This window comes from Nothobranchius furzeri, chromosome 17 (genome assembly GCF_043380555.1).
Source record: "Nothobranchius furzeri strain GRZ-AD chromosome 17, NfurGRZ-RIMD1, whole genome shotgun sequence".
NCBI classification, from domain to species: domain Eukaryota; kingdom Metazoa; phylum Chordata; class Actinopteri; order Cyprinodontiformes; family Nothobranchiidae; genus Nothobranchius; species Nothobranchius furzeri.
The window spans coordinates 44,104,181-44,125,043 of NC_091757.1; the positions used below are offsets into that span (position 1 = coordinate 44,104,181).

General features: G+C 40.9%; 2 protein-coding genes across 2 annotated transcripts; both read right to left on the reverse strand.

The window, feature by feature from the left end:
• Positions 1–1,750: 1,750 nt before the first annotated feature.
• LOC129152980 (arrestin domain-containing protein 3) lies at positions 1,751–8,589 on the reverse strand. The gene is given in 6 exon segments (XM_070546450.1): positions 1,751–4,495; positions 4,896–5,154; positions 5,238–5,323; positions 5,406–5,697; positions 8,176–8,236; positions 8,331–8,589. Coding segments are annotated over 6 exon segments (1,086 nt in total). The 3' UTR covers positions 1,751–4,366.
• A 6,304-nt stretch (positions 8,590–14,893) lies between these two features.
• Positions 14,894–17,464, reverse strand: LOC107393887 (arrestin domain-containing protein 3). Its single transcript, XM_015972495.3, has 6 exons — positions 17,128–17,464; positions 16,984–17,044; positions 16,552–16,699; positions 16,334–16,427; positions 15,750–16,009; positions 14,894–15,261 (listed from the first exon to the last, which is right to left on the reverse strand). The coding sequence occupies exons 1-6, from the start codon at positions 17,384–17,386 to the stop codon at positions 15,025–15,027; spliced, it is 1,059 nt and encodes a 352-aa protein (XP_015827981.1). The 5' UTR covers positions 17,387–17,464; the 3' UTR covers positions 14,894–15,024.
• Between the last annotated feature and the right edge of the window lie 3,399 nt (positions 17,465–20,863).

Genomic DNA, 20,863 nt, shown 5'->3' on the forward strand with positions numbered 1-20,863 from the left:
TTATGTGACCAGCTGAGGGAGTGCTACCAGGTTGGTAGGCCTTGTAAAAAGTGGTGGCGCTACTTCCTTTGGTTCTATGTCAATCTGTGCATCGTCAACGCTTACATCATACTGAGAGAGAGCCGAGGGGGCACGCCGCCGGCGGGCTTCAACGGCAAGCAGTTCACGCAGCGCCACTTCCGTGTGCGCCTGGCGCAGCAGCTGATAGGGGACTACCAAGGGGCGAGGGGGATGGAACGGGCAGCACGCAAAAGGCACGCCGACTCACCCATAGAGTACGGACATCGGCTGGAGCGCATGTCGGAGCGCTCCCGCCGTTGCAGGAACTGCACAAACAAGGGACTGCGACACGAAAGCGTGTTCGGCTGCAAGGTATGCAACGTTCACCTATGTAGGGGTGGATGCTTCTCCGAGTTTCATAAATAATACCCAGCAGTCTTTTCCTTTTTGTAACATTTGTGTAAACAAAAACCTATGTCAAGGGATTTTTTCCAAAAGCATAAAACTGTTTGTTATTCCAAAGGTCACCACTCAACGTGCACAGCATAGTCACACTTATGTAGAGCTAGTTTTAGGTTAGAAGTCTTATTGCACGTATATTAGAGAAAATAATCAGAGAAAACTGTAGATTAATTGAATTAGTATAGAATGTTTTTGGCAACTTGCCTTCTATTACACTGACAGAATTGCCTTGTTGTCACTTTTCAATACATTTGAAATATCATAAGATTTTTATATGAAGAAGATGAACCGTTTCTGCACTTACTATATATAAGAAAATGTTTACGATGGGAAATTTATCTCTCTTTTTCCAAAATAAAGACTTCCGCAGGAAAAACTTTGCCCCTTTTTTCTGATGTTAAAGCAATGAAAGAAAAACAGCAGTAGAGTAAACATGTAAGCAGAAACACAATGTCTGTTTAATCTGAGCATCAATGAATATTCTTTCAAATGGTTTAACTTCCAAAGGGACACGGCTTGGAGCAATTAGAGAGTAGAAAACGACCCCTCGGCTGCTGCAGCAAATGCACCTCAGGATGGAGTTTCTCCGTTCAACAGCACCACAGACTCAGAGCCATCTGTGGCCCTGTTACACCAAGTCCAAACTCAAAAAGTGGGTTCTTGCTACTGACAAAGTTGAGAAATAAAGAATTCAATTTGTTAGATTAATCCTTGGTGGGTGGGTTAGAGACGAAGGAAAGAGCGTGTATGCAGTTAGGATTTGCAGATTTAAAATGGTCCTTTAAGGTCAAATGTTAGTTTGGCTGAACTGGGAAATATTTGAAAATAGCAAAAAACTTTAAAATCAAAACATTGGTTTGACTGACAAGCCTCCACGTAGGCAGCTTCAGCAGAGCAGACTACCATCTCTGTTTTTCTCCCTCTTCAGCTCTCTATCTCTCTATCACTCCTTCTTCAGGCTCTGCTTTACCATCCCACACACACACACACACACACACACACACACACACACACACACACACACACACACACACACACACACACACACACACACACACACACACACACACACACACACCTCCTCTTCACTCAGCTCTCCAGCACTCCCTCAGCCGTTCCCCAGCTGGGAGAGGGTTAGTCAACTGGACGCCCATCCCGCTGATCTGCGGGAGCCCCGTGGGGAGTTGCCATGACAACCGTGGCCGATGAAGACAGGGAGTCGCCAGCAGGCCTACATGGTTGTCATGGTACTTGCTCTGGCTACGGAGGTGGGAGGGGCCAGAGGCCACACCTCCTTAATCCACTGTCCAAAACCAAAGAGGCCTCTGGTATGGCGTGTGTGTGTGTGTGTGTGTGTGTGTGTGTGTGTGTGTGTGTGTGTGTGTGTGTGTGTGTGTGTGTGAGACGCTGGCTGGCAAAGAGACTGCCCACTATAGACTGAGCCATTCTGGTTACCAGGCAGGCTTTGCAGCAGCACGACCGAGACAACTGTTGCCAAAGCTGAACCAGAGTATCTGCATGCAGGTGTTGTCAGGGATTGGAGGAATTTGTCCAGCTGTGCTTCACCTGAAACCCAACCAAAATCACTTACGCTGACACAGCAGGTGTCTTCATACAGCCAGACAAGGCAGCCTTGGCTCATTTAGAACAATTCAAAAGTTTGGACACCTGTGATAGTTCACTAGAACAGGAAGGTGTGTCCAAACTTTTGTGCCTGTTACTATAAAGAAAGGCAGGGTAGTGTTTTTTTTCTCCTGTTGAGTGTTTCTCTTTTTGATACCAATAATGAAGGTGAATCCATACCAAAACCTCCTTGATCCATCTTCAGGTGGCATACTGTTTGTGGTAACCAGATCCAGCATAGATCCCAACCATGACATACTCACTTTTTAACATTTCCGCTCTCCGCCAAGGAAAGCTCTGTGTTTCTGTGAAGAACCAGGGCCTGGTTTCACTTAAGAGCCACCGTTTGGCTAACACATGTACTGTTATGTAGTCTTGAATGCGTCTTTGTTAAATGTTTTCTTCTGTTGCAATTTGAGTGTTTGGAAAAGGATGAGCGTGAGAAACCCCCTGATTTCTAATTCTCAGATCTCGGTAAAAATGTTCCACACAGGCGTCAGTGTGGAAGGAAATCTGGTCTAAACTCGTCAGCATGATTTTATTTAACCATTTGCTTGAAGCACAGAGTTGCTGAATGTTTCACAAAAATCATTAACCAGTAAGACTAAAAGCAAAACTGTTAAATAAGAACAGGCAGAGTAAGATATGTTTTATTTATTATTTTGTTTGGTCAAATCCAGTGACATCATAGACAACCAGACTTTTGGGTATTAAACAGTATCATCTTTTCACTTTTCTTAGTTTATCTTATTTCCCTTGACAATTTTCTCATGACAAGTACATAAAAACAACTGAACCGTGCATGGTGGCCACTACAGAGGGCAACTATTCAAATGCAGTTTGTTGTTGTTGTTGTTGTTGTTGTTGTCAGGATCTGTCAAAATATAATATATATCATATAAACCACCATTTTGGAATTGTGTGTCAATCTATTTACTTTACTGCCCAGTACGCCTGTTTCAACAACAACAATAGTGATTTAATAATAATAATAATAATAATAATAATAATAATAATAATAATAATAATAATAATATCCATAAATAGTCCAAGAAATCCAGAAGATTGTTCTTCTCGGAAGTACCCACATCATCAGAAGGACGCTTTCCATAAACTAACCCTGAAACTGCCTTAGAAGCATGGATTGATTCTGGCACTTCAGTGAAAGCATACAAATATACAAAAAAATATAATAATAATAATAATAATAATAATAATAATAATAATAATAATAATAATAATAATAATAATAATAATATCCAGAAATAGTCCAAGAAATCCAGAAGATTGTTCTTCTCGGAAGTGCCCACATCATCAGAAGGACGCTTTCCATAAACTAACCCTGAAACTGCCTTAGAAGCATGGATTGATTCTGGCACTTCAGTGAAAGCATACAAATATACAAAAAAATATAATAATAATAATAATAATAATAATAATAATATCCAGAAATAGTCCAAGAAATCCAGAAGATTGTTCTTCTCGGAAGTGCCCACATCATCAGAAGGACGCTTTCCATAAACTAACCCTGAAACTGCCTTAGAAGCATGGATTGATTCTGGCACTTCAGTGAAAGCATACAAATATACAAAAAAATATAATAATAATAATAATAATAATAATAATAATAATAATAATACATCTTCTATAAGCTACTCATTTCTTCCAGAAGAGCTCATGCTGGTGCCTATCTTCAGCAGTCATTGGGTCAGAGCCAGGGGACACCCTGGACATACTCCATCACAAGGATAAGACATATGAGACAACAAACATTTATGCACACAGTAAAAAGTTGCCAGTTAACCCAACATGTTTCTAGCCCATGACCAGAGCACTCAGAGAAAATCCACACATGCATGAGGAGAACGTGCTAGCCTCACCCAGAAAAGCTGTCTTCAGGTGTTGAACCTGTAAGTGTTTTACTGCAAGGCCAACTTCACCTCCATGATCACATTTAATTAGACTTAAACCCATTTTGATTATAAAAGTGATTTCCTGTTGTGTCTCAACATATTTATTTGTATTCAAGCTGAGACTTTATTCTTTATATGATCGGTCTTTCTGTTTTAGAATAGAAAATTAAAAACGGAGTCTCTGTCAAAAAGACATTTTACAGAACAGAAATGTTCTAATTAATTTAGCTCTAAGCATTTCATTGTTGCTCAAGTCTCCCTCTAGTGGTCATGTGAACACAACACTGATAGGCCTTTGAACCTAAAATATCATATCTTATGAATGTAGAGATGACACACGAACTAATGAATGATTCATTCACATCCATTCAAGCAGGACGTTTTCTAAACCAGATGGACCTCTTTGGTTTTTGTTGATGAGGTTTGGGTGAACCCTTCAGAATGACAAGAGGGAGTTTGACTTCTTGGTTTCTGGCCAGAGGCACATCAAGCATGACCTGTGAATAAAAACAAATCAGAAAACAAAAAAAAAAGGCCGTAAACAATGGCAACTTGTTTTATCTTACGCATGTGATAAAACCTCCTTCATGAATAACTTGTATTATTTAGATGTGGATGTTCTGTAAGGCTGTTATTCTCCCCAGCAGTAGTCAGCTCTGACACAAATCCCCTTTGAGCGGATGGCAGGATGGAACAGGTCAGACTGTAATTTGAAACCTTTTCCTGGACAAGCTGCGAGGCTCTGACCCCGCCTCCTCCTCACTTATTCTGTTTCCTTCTCCTCATTCAGCCTCTATGTGTGGCTGTTTTCTTCATCCGAGTGACCAAGAACCTTAAACTTGTGGATGTTTAATCTGAGCAACAGTGACTTTATAATGTCGACAGAGGCACAAGTACCTTGATTCTATACTCGAGCTTCATCATGCTGCAGTTGAAGAAAGTAGGGGGGAGATCTGAGGGGATACTCAAAACTTTGGTTATGCTGCAGCTGCTCTCAGCTGGAACAGTGCCTCCTGTCCCGAACAAGATGTCCTTTGTGTGAACCCTCTTCTCCGACTGAGCCACGAAGGTCTGCTTCTCACACAGGTAGAATTTGGGCATTACTGAGCGTGCTGAGCCGTTGAGTACTTCCGCAGTGACTCCCATTGCCTCACCTGACATGTTTAGGAGAAACATAACATTTAATTGACTATGAAAGGCAATACAGAAAGGAAAATGGTGTGTGACATCTGTTTCCCTTGTTTTAAGCCCATTTTTTCAGAGGTCACATTCATTGTGACTTTTCCAGAGCCGCAAAATGAAATCCTGGTTGCAGACTGTTGCTCCTGCAGAAAACATAGAGGCTTTCAGAGAGACGAGCCTCAGAGTGTTGAATAAAATGGCAAAATAGATTAAGTAATAACACACCTTGAGTCCAATGAGTATCATTTCTGATTTGGAGGCAAAAGGAAACTCAGCCTTGGTCAGAAAGGGGAACTCTGTCTTGTTTTTGTGTACAAGCCAGATTGACTGAGTCAGAGTAGCCCGCAAACTGTATCTGATCTCACCCCACTCACCTTTGTAGGATGAAGGCATGTCTCTGTAAGCAGACAAACCAGAGGCAAATTCATCCATCCCATCAGATATCACAAGTGACTCATAATTGATTCAATTAAATAGTAACTTGCTGTAAACAGATACAGTGCTGTGAAAAACATTTCTTCCTTACAGGTTTCCTCTGTTTTTGCCACATAGTAACACTTAAAGGGATACTACACTGAGAAACTTTTTTTTGTTATTATTTTTGAAAATAATCGCTCACGTTGAGTTGAACTTGCAGGCTAAACATAAAAATAGTCTCTTACACCTATCTCCCACATTAGCCTCTGATAGAAAATAGATGGAGAAATTCCAGGATTTGAAAAGCTGACACTTTACGTTCATAGACTCACCCATCTTGACTCGACAGGGAAGGCTGTTGTTGGTTTAGCATCCAGGAAATGGCAGAGAACATCTTGGATAGTAGAAGCTTACCATTAGCATTATCAACTCCACCATACAGCAGAACTCCCCCAGGCTTGTGTTATTTGTGAAGATAAAACATCCACATTGCAAAGCAAACAGACTCAAAATATCCAAATCCTGTCTTCTGAAGCTACTTTCTCTTCTGGCTGAATTCTCCGTGCTGATACAGGTGCACTGGAGCTTTTTTTCTACCAGAGTATAACTTACAAGTTATTCATTCCTACTAGAGACCACTGCAAATGTATTAAAATATGGGTGAAGGACCTTAAACGTTTCAGATCAGTAAACATATTTAAATATCAGACAAGGGACTCCTGAGTAGAAAAGGTTTCTGCTATTAAATTATTATTTGATATAGGAAGTAAGAAAAACATTCAAACTACGTGACTCTATGTAAAAAAAATAATTGCACTTGTACATTTGTGGATTTATAAGATAAAAATGAACTAATTGGAAGTTGTGTGTGCTAGATAGGACATATCATGTGTAAAACTAACGCTGCATTTCAGAAAAAGAACATCACACCAACAATCAAACACGGTGGTGGAAGTGTGATGGTCTGGGGTCGCTTTGCTGCTGCAGCCCCTTGATGACTTCATGTAATTGCTGGAACCACAAATTCAGATTTTTTTTTCTTTCAGAAAATGCGACAGGAGACTGTTTGACCTTTGATATTAGACAGGCTGTTTAAGCCTGATTTATGCTTCTCCATCTGAGTCGGTGCGGAGACATCAAAGTCAGGGGCAATCTGTCAGGCTCACAGAGGATGACGGAGACATGCCCAAATTTTTAAACTTCCATCGAAAGTGATGGAAATCGCAAGCTTTTTATTGGTCAGGATGCCGCTTCCTGTAAATCCGTCAACAGCTCCGCTTTTGCTCTATCAAAATGTAACAAAATGTGACAAGATGTAATGGCTGCGCTCGAGAACTATTTTGTGGTTCAACCCTCCAATCCAACCTCATAAGGCTGAGTGTAAAACAGAGAGGTATTGGGTCCCATTGTTAAAGCCGTCGGTATGACCTGACTAGGAGTTGAACCCTGATATCCCAGTCTGGACACTCTAACACTAGAGTGTCACTGACCCATGACTGAAGAAGTACAAAAACACAGAGCAAACATTTCTTCATGGACAGAAATGATGGATAACATGGGTTTAGAGCATGGTTTAGAGATGGTGACCGCATGAAGAGGTGGAGGAGAATGAAGGACAAATTTGTCCGTGTTATAAAGTCTCTGAAATATATAAACACATTATAGTAAATACACTACCGTAGAGCAGATACATATGTGTAATGGTGGCATGATACCACAGAAAAGCGCTACGCCCTCTGTTGTCCTGGTGAGGAACTGATCTGCAACACTCCCCAGGTGACGGACAAGTCCGAGAGCAAATAGTCTTTGTCAATGAGCTGACAGTAAAATAAATCAGGTATAAATCAGGCTTTATGGTGGAAAACCCTCCAATGTGGCTGACTGATACTAAAACTACATTTTGTAAAGAAAAATGAGATTTCCTCCTAAATGATGTGAGAGATCCAGCCGTGTCTTCCAAGAGTGCCACTGTCAGTTGAATCATTTTTGTCTCTGAGATCTCGACTTTCAGAAAACACTTTTCCCCTCTTTCAGTTGGACATTCTTTTCTCTCTTTTGTGTTATTGGATAAAATGTACTTTCGTTTCTTTTAAGGCTTCGCCATGATAAACACGATACATAAACGTCAATCATCTCTAGCTCGTCTGTTTTGAGTTTTAAACATGGAATACCACAAAGCATTACTGCTTCTTGCGAGATACGTGACTTTGTGAGACTTCAGGTTACCGCTTCAGAAAGACTCATGTTGCAAACGTTGTATTTGCTCCACAAGGGGCGGAAGGGGCAGAGAAAATATTCATTCACCCTGTAAAGGGTCATTGTAGCACATACTAGCTCACAAAATTAATTAGAAAAAATGGCAAAGTTACATAGCGTACCTTTAAGTTTAAGGTTTAGTTCAAATTTGGTTTGTTTTACCCTTAAAGAACGAAAGCATAATTTGAAAACAGCATTTAGAATTTATTTAGGTTATTTTTTGTCTGATACTGAAACTTGTTCATTTTAATATTTAAGTGACAAAAAGCAAAAAAGGAGTTAAATCTTTTTCACAGTGCTGAATAAGGAGAAGAGCACTTACCTGTTTGGAATCACAAAGCTGAAACGATACACGTTTGTCCCAGAGGCCATGATTTCAGAACCTTGAAATAAAAGACAAATTGCTTGATTAGATTCATGAAACAGGATTCAGCTCAGACTCATTTGTTCTTTTGATTTAACAAAAAGAATACTAACCATCTCCTTTGTTCTTATCCTGAATAATAATATGCTCGAAATAAAAATATTTCTTTTTGTTGCTGTGGACCACTGTGGTCTGTCCTTCCTGTTGGTTCCAAGTTACCTTGGCTTTCCCTTTAGCCCTGACCAACAACTTCTGCACTTTGATCTCCTTACTGGTCACCACTGTCACTTTTCCGGAAAGAAGGTCCCCAGGAGAGTAGGTGCCTTGTCCGTTGACCCTGTCATAGTCCACAGAAAAATGCTTCACAGTCATGATAGACCAACATCAAACAGCTCCTTTAGCAACAACTGATTCTGGAAAATAGGTTTGAATGGTGAACAGTGATGTTGGTGAGACCATAGATTATCAGAGAACCTGTAGCCTACAACGGGTCATGTGATCCAGCATGCAGGTGTCACTTTCACATGTGTAACTCTAACCAGGTGTGCTGCAGAATAAATTAGGTGAAATGAATAAACAATGAACCAACACTCTGTATGTGTGCAAATTTATTCTTTCATGAGTACTGTTGACAAGAATGTGTATTAACAGGATCACAGTTCAGAACAGCAACATCATCACTATAATAAAATAATGTTAAGCAAAGTGTTTCGAATTTATGAAACAGAACAAATTTACAAGGCTTTTACCAATGCTTCCAAGTACATCAGATACACTCATAACTTCTTTTTTTTCCACAAACATTCTTTGATAATCCAACATCTTCACAAGATGACTTCCATATCAATCTTTTGGCAAAGTACATTTTAATATGGAAAAATATTAAGAGTCATTAGTTGAGGCCAGACTACTGATCGCCTCCTGCCTCTTGCAACATGCTAGTTGGTTAAGACAGTCCAGACAGTTATGAACAATGGCTGCAACTCTTTGGCCATTAATGAACTCAGGCAAGAATTCCATCCATCCATCCATCCATTTTCAACCACTTATCCAGAGTTGGGTTGCGGAGGCAGCAACCTAAGCCGAGAGGCCCAGACTTCTCTCTCCCCAGCCACTTGGGCTAGCTCCTCCGGGGGAGGGCAAAGGCCTTCACTGGCCAGGTGAGAGACATAATCCCTCCAGCATGTCCTGGGTCATCCCTTGGGTCTCCTTCCAGTTGGACGTGCCCAGAAAATCTCCCCAGGGAGGCGTACAGGAGGCATCCTGACCAGATGCCCAAGCCACCTCAAGAGGAATGTAGCAGAGGGCAATATTTTCATTTCTAGACCCTCACAAATTGGTGCCTTAGTTCATAATGCTACTTCCTCTTTACGTGTGGCATTAGATGATGTTGCCCCTGTAAAAATGAAGGTAATTAGGGACAGGAAGTTGGCTCCCTGGTGTAATTCTCATTTACAAGATTTAAAACAAAACTCTAGAAAATTGGAGAGAACATAGCGCTCTACGCACCAGGAGTCCTACTTATCCTGGAAAAATAGTCTTGTGCTTTATAAAAATAAGCTTCGACAAACTAGAACTGCTTATTTCTCAGCGTTAATTCAGGAGAATAAGAATAATCCTAAATTTATTTTCAGTACAGTTGCCAAACTTACACAGAATCATAGCTCTGAACCATCTATTCCCTTAGCCCTCAACAGCAACGACTTTATAGGATTTTTCACAAGTAAAGTTAATTCTATTAGAAACAAAATCTTTAGCATCCTCCCTAATGCGATTTCTTCTTCCTCAGTAAGTGAGGCAGCATCAGAGGTAACTGTAGAACCTCATCTGTGTTTGAACCGTTTGAGCTTTCAGAGTTATCAAAAATATTAGCTTTATCTAAACCTTCAACTTGTATTTTAGATACAATCCCAACCAAATTATTTAAAGATGCATTTCCTTTGGTTACTGCCCCCATTCTAGATATAATCAATCTATCCTTAGTAAATGGATATGTACAACAGGATTTTAAGGTTGCTGTAATCAAACCTTCACTTAAGAAGCCTTCTCTGGATCCAGATGACCCAATGAATTATAGGCCAATTTCTAACCTTCCGTTTTTATCCAAAGTCCTGGAGAAAAGAGTGGCCATCCAAGTATGAGAGTATTTAAACACCAGTGATCTGTTTGAGGAATTTCAGTCTGGTTTTAGAGCGTATCACAGCACTGAAACTGCATCAGTGAGAGTTACAAATGATATTCTAATGGCCTAAGATAAGAATCTTGTGTCTGTTCTAGTCTTGTTAGATCTCAGAACTGCCTTTGACACAGTTGATCACAGTGTTCTTTTAGAAAGGCTTGAACATGTTGTAGGGATCAAAAGAACAGCGCTAGGCTGGTTTAAATCCTACCTCAGAGAATCAGAGAGAATTTTATTGCCAGCGCTCCAGCAAACCAGAGCACAGGAACTTGACTCCACAGAACAGCCTGACCAAGGTTACACACACACACATATAGACAGAACAGGTACAGGCAGACCACGAGAGCAGCCATAACGGCGCCCATTTCAATAGATGAAGAGGGGATTACATGAGGAGAGTTCGGGGAGGGAGAAAAAGGCTTAGCAGTTACTCTGGAAGGGAGTAGCTCTACCATGCAAAAAAACACCTCAACATATAAGCACGAACGTCACAGTTCACAACAAGAGACCCGGAAGGAGGGGGGGGGGGGGGGGGGGGGGGGCTGGGATCCTGGTTTCCTCAGCGGGAGCAGCCCATTTGGCGCTCATCCAACTGTATCCACAGGTGGGAGGGAGGTCATGGGAAAGTACAGAGCGCATTGAGTTCCTCCATTTTGATGACCTCGCTGCAGAGACCACAATCTGAAGGCGCAGGGGGGGGGGGGGGGGTTTCACAACATCTGTCTGCATTCCTTCCATCGTGGGGGTTGTTGCACGCAACTCCAAGGGTGCTTATGGCGTCAGATTGGATAACAGAACTTTGTTTGGGTCAGGCAGAGATAATTTTCCACTCTGCCTTAAAGTCTGTATTGATCATTCAAGTCCTCCAGTGAAGCCAATTCAGGTATTAAACATCTCCACACCGTCCGGTGACCCTCTCCGAGATGACATCCATTTTGCGCACTAACACCGGTTACGCAGCCAAGACATTGTCCAGCTTACAATTCACCTTGAGTAACGTCTCAGTCTGTGAGGTCTCCGCCCGGACGGTGCCGTCCATGTGTGCGGGTCGCCCTCCAATCGCTCCCGTCATCCCAAATTTTTGGAAAACCAGATATCCTCCCACTCCAATCAGAAGAAATCCAGTTATCATCAGGCCAAATATCCACATATCTTCGACGTCCTCAATGGACAGCTGAGAGAGACAGATGACATTCCACACCTTCCAGGAATCGAGCATATATCATAAACAAAAAAAAAAGATCACAATGTTCTTTTAGAAAGACTTGAACATGTTGTAGGGATCAAAAGAACAGCGCTAGGCTGGTTTAAATCCTACCTGTCTGATAGATTTCATTTTGTAAATTTACATGACAAATCTTCTTCATACTCCAGGGTTACTTGTGGAGCACCACAGGGTTCAGTGCTTGGACCAATTCTTTTTACTTTATATATGCTGCCAATTGGTAAAATCATTAGACAGCATGGGATAAACTTTCACTGTTATGCTGACGATACTCAGTTATATTTATCCATTAATCCTGATGAACCTAATCGGTTAGGTAGATTACAGGCTTGTCTTGAGGACATAAAAAAATTGGATGACTCTAAACTTTTTGCTTTTAAATCAAGACAAGACGGAAGTTCTCATCTTTGGACCAGAAATCCAGAAAAGGAAATTGCTTAGTCAATCACCTGACCTGAATGGCATTACATTCATCTCCGAGAACAAAGTAAGGAACATTGGTGTTATCTTTGACCAGGAAATGTCATTCAAATCCCAAGTTAAACAGGTTTGTAGGATTTCCTTTTTCCACCTTCGGAATATTGCTAAGATTAGAAGCATCCTTTCCAGGAGTGATGCTTAAAAACTAGTTCATGCATTTATTACATCAAGACTGGATTACTGTAATTCATTACTCTCAGGAAGTCCACAGAATGTAGTTAAAAGTCTTCAGCTTGTCCAAAATGCTGCAGCTAGAGTTCTGATGAGAATTAAAAAGAGAGTTCATATCTCTCCTGTCTTAGCTTCCCTACATTGGCTACCTGTTAAATTCAGAATAGATTTTAAGATCCTCCATCTCACATATAAAGCTCTTAACAGTGGCGGTTCTACATGGAATTACTCCCCGGGCGAGGCCCCCTTTGAGCCGCCATCTCCCATTTTTCAAACCATTTGAATATTCGTTTCAATATTTCAGCCCTATTAGCTCTGTTAGCAATTAGTTGACCCAATTTAACCATTAAAATCCCAGTTAACTGGTTCAAAAAATTGAAAACATGCATCATGAGAGCGTACATACGTACCTTTATCTTTCTCCTCTTTTTTTCTTTTTCTTTTTGTTCCTGAATCGGGCACCTGGTGGTTTTAGCCTTTTTATGTTCATCTCTTGGCTCCTTTCCTTTAGTCAGGACTAAACAATTTGACCTTGATGGGTGGGTGACCACAAAATTGTTTTGTTTTTCCTTTTTTTATTCGGCCATTTCACACAATTCAGAAAAACCTGAAAGAACGATAGGCCTGTGTTTATATTATGAATGAAATGTGTGTTAAATGGAATAACATCAAGATGTGATTGACTTTAGCCATGTTAATACAGTTGATTCAGCCCCTACCCGCTCATTTCATTTGGGAAAGACCCAGAGGTGAATTCCCCCGCCGCACCCCTCCCCTTCCTCTTCTTCATACACACACAATGCACCTGAACCCGAGCGCCTGTAGCTGCAGGGGGCGCCAACTTACTGTTTCCAATCCAGACACCGTGATATGACAGATAGAATATAAAACCTCGGTGCGGCGCAGATTTCTTTCTTTTTTATTTTTTTACTCTGCGCTTCTGCGCCCCTTTTGTGTCATGAAAAAATGCCGCCCCGGGCAACTGCCCTGTCTGCCCGTGCCTAAAACCGCTACTGGCTCTTAATAATCAAGCTCCATCATACATCAGTGATCTGATTGTTCCATACGTTCCTAACCGAGTGCTCTCAGACTGCAGGTTTACTGGTGGTTCCCAGAATATCTAAAATTAGGATGGGAGGCAGATCTTTTAGTTATCAACCTCCTCTCCTGTGGAACCGGCTCTCAGCCCTAGTCCGTGAGGCAGACACCTTGTCTACTTTTAAGACTAGGCTTAAAACATTTTTATTTGATAGGACCTATGGTTAAAATCTAATGTTAGCCTAGATCTGGACAAGTGGGGGAATAGAGGGAGGTGGAGAGTACAGTCGGTAAAGACGGCTCTCCCTTGCCCTGCCTCCAACATGCCTCGATCTAAAAAGGCTAGGTTATCCAGAGTTATCTCTGTAGTTATGCTGCTATAAGCTTAGACTGCTGGAGGATACACTGCCTGTTTTTCACACTCTACTACTTTCTTCTACAATCTGCTCTTTAACCGTATTATTTTCTGCAATTTCAGCTGTTAACTTTATTTTTTCTCTAAGTGGTTTTCTCCCTAGAAGAAGCTACAATGATGTTCTGCTGAGCTGTGGTGGCCTCATGGAGGGGGCCATTGTCTAGCACACTGCTGCTAACCACTTAAACATTCTCCCTCTCCTGATAATAACTTTTTGCTTTCCTTAACTTTGGATGTGCTACTACTAGTTTACCCGTTTGATTATAGATTCACTAGGATAAATACAATAAAGTTTATCTCTCACCAAATAGTATATTTACTAAGAAATCACAATGTAACCATAGACACATTGCTTGGTGTGTGTGTGTGTGTGTGTGTGTGTGTGTGTGTGTGTGTGTGTGTGTGTGTGTGTGTGTGTGTGTTCCTCAGAGATAGACATGGAAAAAGAGACCTCTTCAGCCAGAGGCATTGTTTACTCTACGGTATCCAGAATGATAATGAACCGGCCATACAGGAAGGCCCCGCTGGCTGATTCTATCCACCATTGGAGTCTCCCCCTAATGGTAGGAGTGAATTTGAGACAGCCAATCAGTCAGAAGTGGGTGTGTTGGACCAGTTCAGTCTGAAACAGATTGCCTTGAGAAAAGGGCTGAAAAGCAACCCATTGTGCGTGGAAAAAAATTCAGGCTATGTGGATGTGAACACTTCCTACTGTATCTAGGTCGAGCGGAGCCAGCTAGACTTCTTTGCGCATCTTTTGCCCCACTCAAGTGCTCGGAGATTACACGTTCCTAAAAAGTATGTGTGAGTAAACCCTACCGGTGCGGGACCTAGAACAACACCATCTGGACTGGATTGGACCGGGCCAAATGTGGAAGTGGCATTTGTCATATTTGTTTGTACCATAATGTGCTTCATCAACAAGAAATCTCATCCATATTCATTCAAGGTGGCTCCTTGATGGATTAATATACCAGGTCATCTTTCAGCTAAGAAACATTTAGTTTACTGGGTTTACTGGTCCTTTGGAGTTGATGTGTCTGGAGCCTTGGACCTGTTTACCTTGGATACCCTTGTTTGGGCAATGTATGTTATGATCCTTCCACTCCTTCCACTCCATCCTAGAGGAAAGTGTGAATCATCAAAGAAGAGATACAAACACTGGTGCTAAGTGGATCCAAGCTGTTGAGTTAGACTTTTTAATATCCAATTGTAAAGCTGGTGAAGAAAATTGCGTTGATTAAAAAATACTAGCAGGAGTCTGTTGGTCTGCCACTTAACAGCAATGTAAACAGGCCTTCACAATGTGGAGTAGAATTCATCAGAGGGTAAGCAGGGATACAATGATGATGTTTCATAGGACGGTGGAAGATCCACATCTTGTGTTGTGCTGGGTGGTTGATTTTGGTCTTCAAATGCTTCGATACTTAAGTCATAATATGAAGGAGGTAAGAATGTTATATCTGTCTCTCTGGGCAGGATGATGAGCGGGAGCATGACCTCTGGGTCTGAAGACCATTTGATATTCAAAAATATCTGTGGAAAGAAAAGAGATAATGAGTAAATACATATATACAAACTGCACTTTTTTATGAGCTAACAACTCGTAGAAAAAATGAACCAGACAAAAATGTTGTGAATTTCTGATGGGTAGGACTTGCAGTTAGATGGCAGCAGTCTACTTAGTCTTCACCTCTAGAGATATGTTCTCTACAATGATCTTTGTGGTGGAACTAAGAGCTAAACAGCAGGTAAAATGTGCACAGTCTGTAACATTTCTGATTTAAAATATCTAAAACGTACTTTGGTGTTTAAAACTTTATTTTTTGACTAGGTGCTCCATCTTCATTAAAACCTACTTTGATTAATTGCTGTGCTGGTTTTTTTCTTGTGTGTTTTCAGCTATTGTGGTTACAAATTCGGCATTTTGACTTTATGTCACAAGACACAGATAAGTACATTTCTATTTACATATTAAAATTCTGCTGTCAAGCACAATCAAGAGCTCAAGAAGAGGAGCTTACCTTCAGTTTATACTCCAGTTTAACGACGGAGCAGTTTATAATAGATGGAGGAAGTTCACTTGGGAGGGTGATGACCTGCGTCACAGTTTTTTTGCCCGAACAGGACTCAACACTGTCACCCTTCGCTTTGAGGACTGGACGCATTTCAACTTTATTTCGACCTCCTCCAGAAAAGGTCCTCTTCTCATACAGGATGAATCTGGGTCGGACTGAACATTTGGAGAGATTGTTGACATCAACTCTGACATTCATGGATTCACCTGCCCAACAGATACACACAGTCAACTTAAACAATAAAAACATTACAATAAAGAAAATAAAACTCTACATCAGGAGGATGTGGATCGAGTGGTTTGTTTAATGATTTCTTCATTGGATGGGTTTGCTTTTTATGGGTGCTTCTGGATTTCTAAAGCTGTTAGTGGTGTCCTAATCAGTGAAGCTTTAAACAAAGATGCAAATATTTTTCTCTAAACAGGATTTTTCCACCTTTGTCCACCCGCCTTAGATATACAAGGGTTCTGTGTAAATAAAACACTTTCTCAAGACTTTCCAGTTGTATTTCTTATTAACAAGATATTTACCAGCTTTGTATCCCATCTTCCTAACGCGGACATCCATTGTGACTTTTCCAAAACCAAAAGGAATGTATTTATCATTGTACGTGTGTTGAGGCAGCTGAAATGAGAAAAAGCATGTCCACAATTCATAAACATTAATTAGGCTCTTTTGCATAAACAATGGATTCCTTACATAATTTATGTTACAATATTTAAGATGTTTGCTTTTCTTTCCTTCTCACCAGGAGTCTGGGTATGCTCATGTCTGCTCGGGACACAAATGTGTAGTAAATTTCTGTCCTTTTTTTTAGCCTCATTGACTGTTTGAGCTCTGCCTTCAGCTTATGAAGGACTCTGCCAAACATTGACCAGAAAGATGATGGCATCTCTCTAAAAAACAGTAAAAAGAAAGAAATAAGCCTTAAAAAAGAAATTCTAATTTGTTATATATTTCTAATTAACAATGCTGTAAGGTATTGTTACAGATTTTTCTTTAACATCTTTAATATTATTAAGAACATTGTTTGTTTATTAGGTTTTTCAGTTATGTTCAGCACATGCTAGAAAGCGCTGACCAGACAATTACTGGGTTCAATCCAGAAAATAATTTGAAAAGAAAAGTACAAAATAAAAATATTCAATAAAAGAAGAGACAAGAGAAAAATAGTAAGTACCTATCTGGTATCTTGAAGCTGAAGGGAAACACATGTCGCCCAATTCCAATTATTTCACTGTCTGGAAATGAAACATCTGATCAGATTTTTTTTCTTGAATTAACTCTTTAAATAAGGTGAGACAAATTTAAAGTCATACTTTACCATCATGTCTTGTTTCTTTCACGATGTCATGTCTGAAGTTATAATATTTCTCATCATACCAGTAAACATCAGATTTGTCATTATCATAGTGTTCAGTCCAACAAGCACGAGCTTTTCCTTTGGCTATCAAAGCAAGTGAGTTAATTTTTGTCTCTTTGTCGGCTTCCAGGACGATCCGCCCGTTAAGAGTGTCTCCATTTGTGAAAGTATTCCTGCTGTTGATGGCGTCGTACTCGATGTGAAAGGATTTGATGGTCATTTTCAGCCGACAGAAGGAACAGCCGTCTGGCTGGCTTTGGGGTGTTTATATATGAGCACAAGTTTGGAAGGTCTGAGAAGCCCGTTTTACTTGCCTTTTATCAGTTCATAGTATTTTGTCAAGTCAAAAAACAAACTGCTGTGGGAAACTTTCGTGTTGGCATGCCAGGCATCTGAGTGGGCGGAGAGAAACTACTTTTGGAATTAAAAACAACACGTGGATTGCAAAATGCTTTGTCAATATGATATGGTAGAATATCTTACTGCTTGTTTTCGTTTTTAAAATGTATTTTAATGGATTTCCTGCAGAAATGACAACTGAATGAATTTGTGAATGTGTGAGGAGGAATGTGACATGGAGGGATTCAAGAAGCTGCAAAGGCAGTGAAATCGTCTGCTAGATCAGAAACTCCTCTAAATAAAAACCACAGATATGCCTGTAAGGTGATTATTAGATACCTAGAAAAATGGAGAAAAATTCCTCTAAATAAATGTGTGATGGGAGGCATGGTCTCCCATTCCATGTTTGTGTTTCCTTCTACAGCCTAAAGATGTTTGTAGGTTATCCAATAGTATTCTAATATTTGTTTTTGTGTTGCGGTGACCTTTTAGTTAAAACTTTTTTTTTTATGTTATGAAGCAAGTTCAATGATATTAGAATGTTTAGCTCCTCCTGTTTCAGGTAAATGGAAAAAAACAGGCAAATGAATATTTATTTAGAGCAAAGGTAAAGGCACCTTTAGTCTAACTTAGCCTTGTGGACCAAAGTTTTTTAAATACTTCACCTTTCAGCCAAGAACAACAGGCCTGGAATCCAAACAATTTCTCTGTCAAGTATTCAACAGTCGCTGACAAGACAACAAAAACAAGGGCACACTGATCTCGCCCTCTGTTATCGGATGCTGCTTTATCGTTCTTAATGAGACGTGCAAACTCCGATGATCCAGGAGACCACGTTTAACTTTTAACCTTATTCCAGACCTCGATTTAGCTTTCAGATGTTCCACTACTTACTGGAATGCTCGCACATTTTTACCTGATGCTGCAATCATGAGCACGAGACAGACAAAACATGGTTTGGGCATTCAGACAGCGGTGATCCTAGGCAGGCTTGGAAAGATCGAGCACCTTTTGGGGGAAAGCGGTCCGTTGTTGGAATCCTGGAACACCTGCATTTAATGGGACAGACTATTCACACCAAAAAACTTTCAATTTTGATTTTAGATCATCCTGGAATTTGCAAGGCGTCAGTAGAAATCCACATGCACAGCTTGTGTACGTCATGGAAGCATTGTGCAGTGATGGTGGCAGGGGAGTTAAGTGTTCGCCCCATAGTTAGACGGTTGTAGGTTTAAACCCCACTCAGTCTGACATCTATCATTGTGTCCTTGGGCAAGACAGTTAACCCACATTGCCTGCTGCTGGTGGTCAGAGGGGCTGGTAGAGCCAGTGTACAGCAGTGTCACCTCTGTCAGTGTGCCCCAGGGCAGCTGTGGCTACAATGTAGCTCATCAAAACCAGTGTGTGTGTGTGTGTGTGTGTGTGTGTGTGTGTGTGTGTGTGTGTGTGTGTGTGTGTGTGTGTGTGCATGTGTGTGTGCGTGTGTGTGTGTGTGTGTGTATGTGTGTGCGTGTGTGTGTGTGTGTGTGTGTGTGTGTGTGTGTGTGTGCGTGCGTGTGTGTGTGCGTGCGTGAATGACTGATTGTGTTGTGAAGCGCCTTGAAGGCGTTTTAGGACTCTAGAAAGTGCTATATGGAACATAAACCACTTGGCATTATGGAAAATAAGACCAGAGTATCAGTGATGGACATATTTTGGTAGACATACCCAGCAATTAAAATATATTTTTTCTCAAAATCCAATCCAAAAAACATGAAGCAACTAATTCTGGCTTCACCGTTATGCCATGTTTCTAACCATCTAACTTCCATTGTTTAGACTTTAAAAGTGGGAATAGGGATGCAAAACACAATTTGAGCTCTGAGCTCCTAAAACAACAATATAAGTCTGGAGTCAATGCTAATTAGTAAAAAAAAAAAAATATTTAATAGATCATTTTATTTCTATAGCACATATATAAACTGCATGAGAGCCTACAGACGTGATGCACATGACATCGTCATAAAAAATATGTTACAACTCCAGGGGAAAACCCGCACACCTTACTGCCTGCATACCATATTGCTGCTGTTCATCTCTGTTATTTTCCAGGTTTTTTCCTGTCAGGTTCAGCTCCATGCAGTGAAGCCTGCTAAAGGCTCCACCCAGCTGCTCCCCATCAAGCTAATCAGCTGCTGCTGCCAAGGAGCTGCTGAACTCTCATTTGGGGAGGTTGTAGAGTCAGAAGGGGTGGTGTGAAAGACCGAGGAGAGAGGAGAGAGAGTAAAGAAGTGAAGTAGAGGACTTGGTTGAGAGCTCAGGTGTTGGAATAGTCACCTTTAGAGTATTTGGAGACTTCATTAAACTTAGCTGCTTTTAGTTAGTCTCTTTGGCGTTTCATGAGACTCAGTTAAACTAGCAGCCTGCATTTTGTCTCTAAAGTAACTCGAGAATTTGATTCATTAGTTCTTGACATTTGAGCACTTGAGCACTTTAAGTTGGAAGCCTATTGTGAGGCCCTTTTGTTACCTCTTTTCAGAAAGAGAGCGTTGTCTTTTGGTTGTTTGGGTTCAAGTAATACTACCCGTTAGCTCTATTAAGGAGCCAACCCCCCCCCCCCCCCCGTCTCTTCCTTTCTCTTTCACCTCTGCCTTCGTGTCTGGTCGGCTTTACAAGCATTCAAAAAAGCATTAACAATTAAAAAATAAATAAAAAGAATATAGCCAACACACAGGATGTGTAGTTTTTGTTGCACAGAGGCTTGGGTAGATCGGTCAACAGGAAACTGAGCAGAATGGATTTCTGGGGATCCGTGCTGCAGACACAGAAATCTGTAGGTCTGACCAGACTGGGTTACCGTTGTATGGTGGCAGAAGGAATGCTGTCCAGAACAAGGACCAAGGGCCAAGCAGGAATCAAGATCCAAAAGGCTGAGGAGGTCTCCTGAACCAGGCACAGGTCAACAACCAGGTAACCAGAGTCCACATAAATATCCAAAAGACACAGGGTGTTTCTCAATGTCAAGGCTCCTTGCGAGGCGATGCCTGGCGAGGCCAGGCACCTTGCTTACGAAGACACTGTCCTTCCTTGGTCAAAGAAAACGGTTAAATGGAGCAGACTTGCATCACGTGACCTGCGGCTTCGACAGCGATCTGTAATGTCACGTGACACGGGATATAACGTTATATTTTATACATATTAGTTTCAATGTAATTATATAATGAGACTTTTACTTTTTAAATGGTTTCTGTTTGAATTAAATATATAAGTGAGTTACTACCCTCTAGCCACCAAAGCTGCAACTACTAAGCAACCCACCAACCACAGATAACTTTGGATCTAAAAAATACATTTTAAATTAGCTGACTCACTTTTAAAC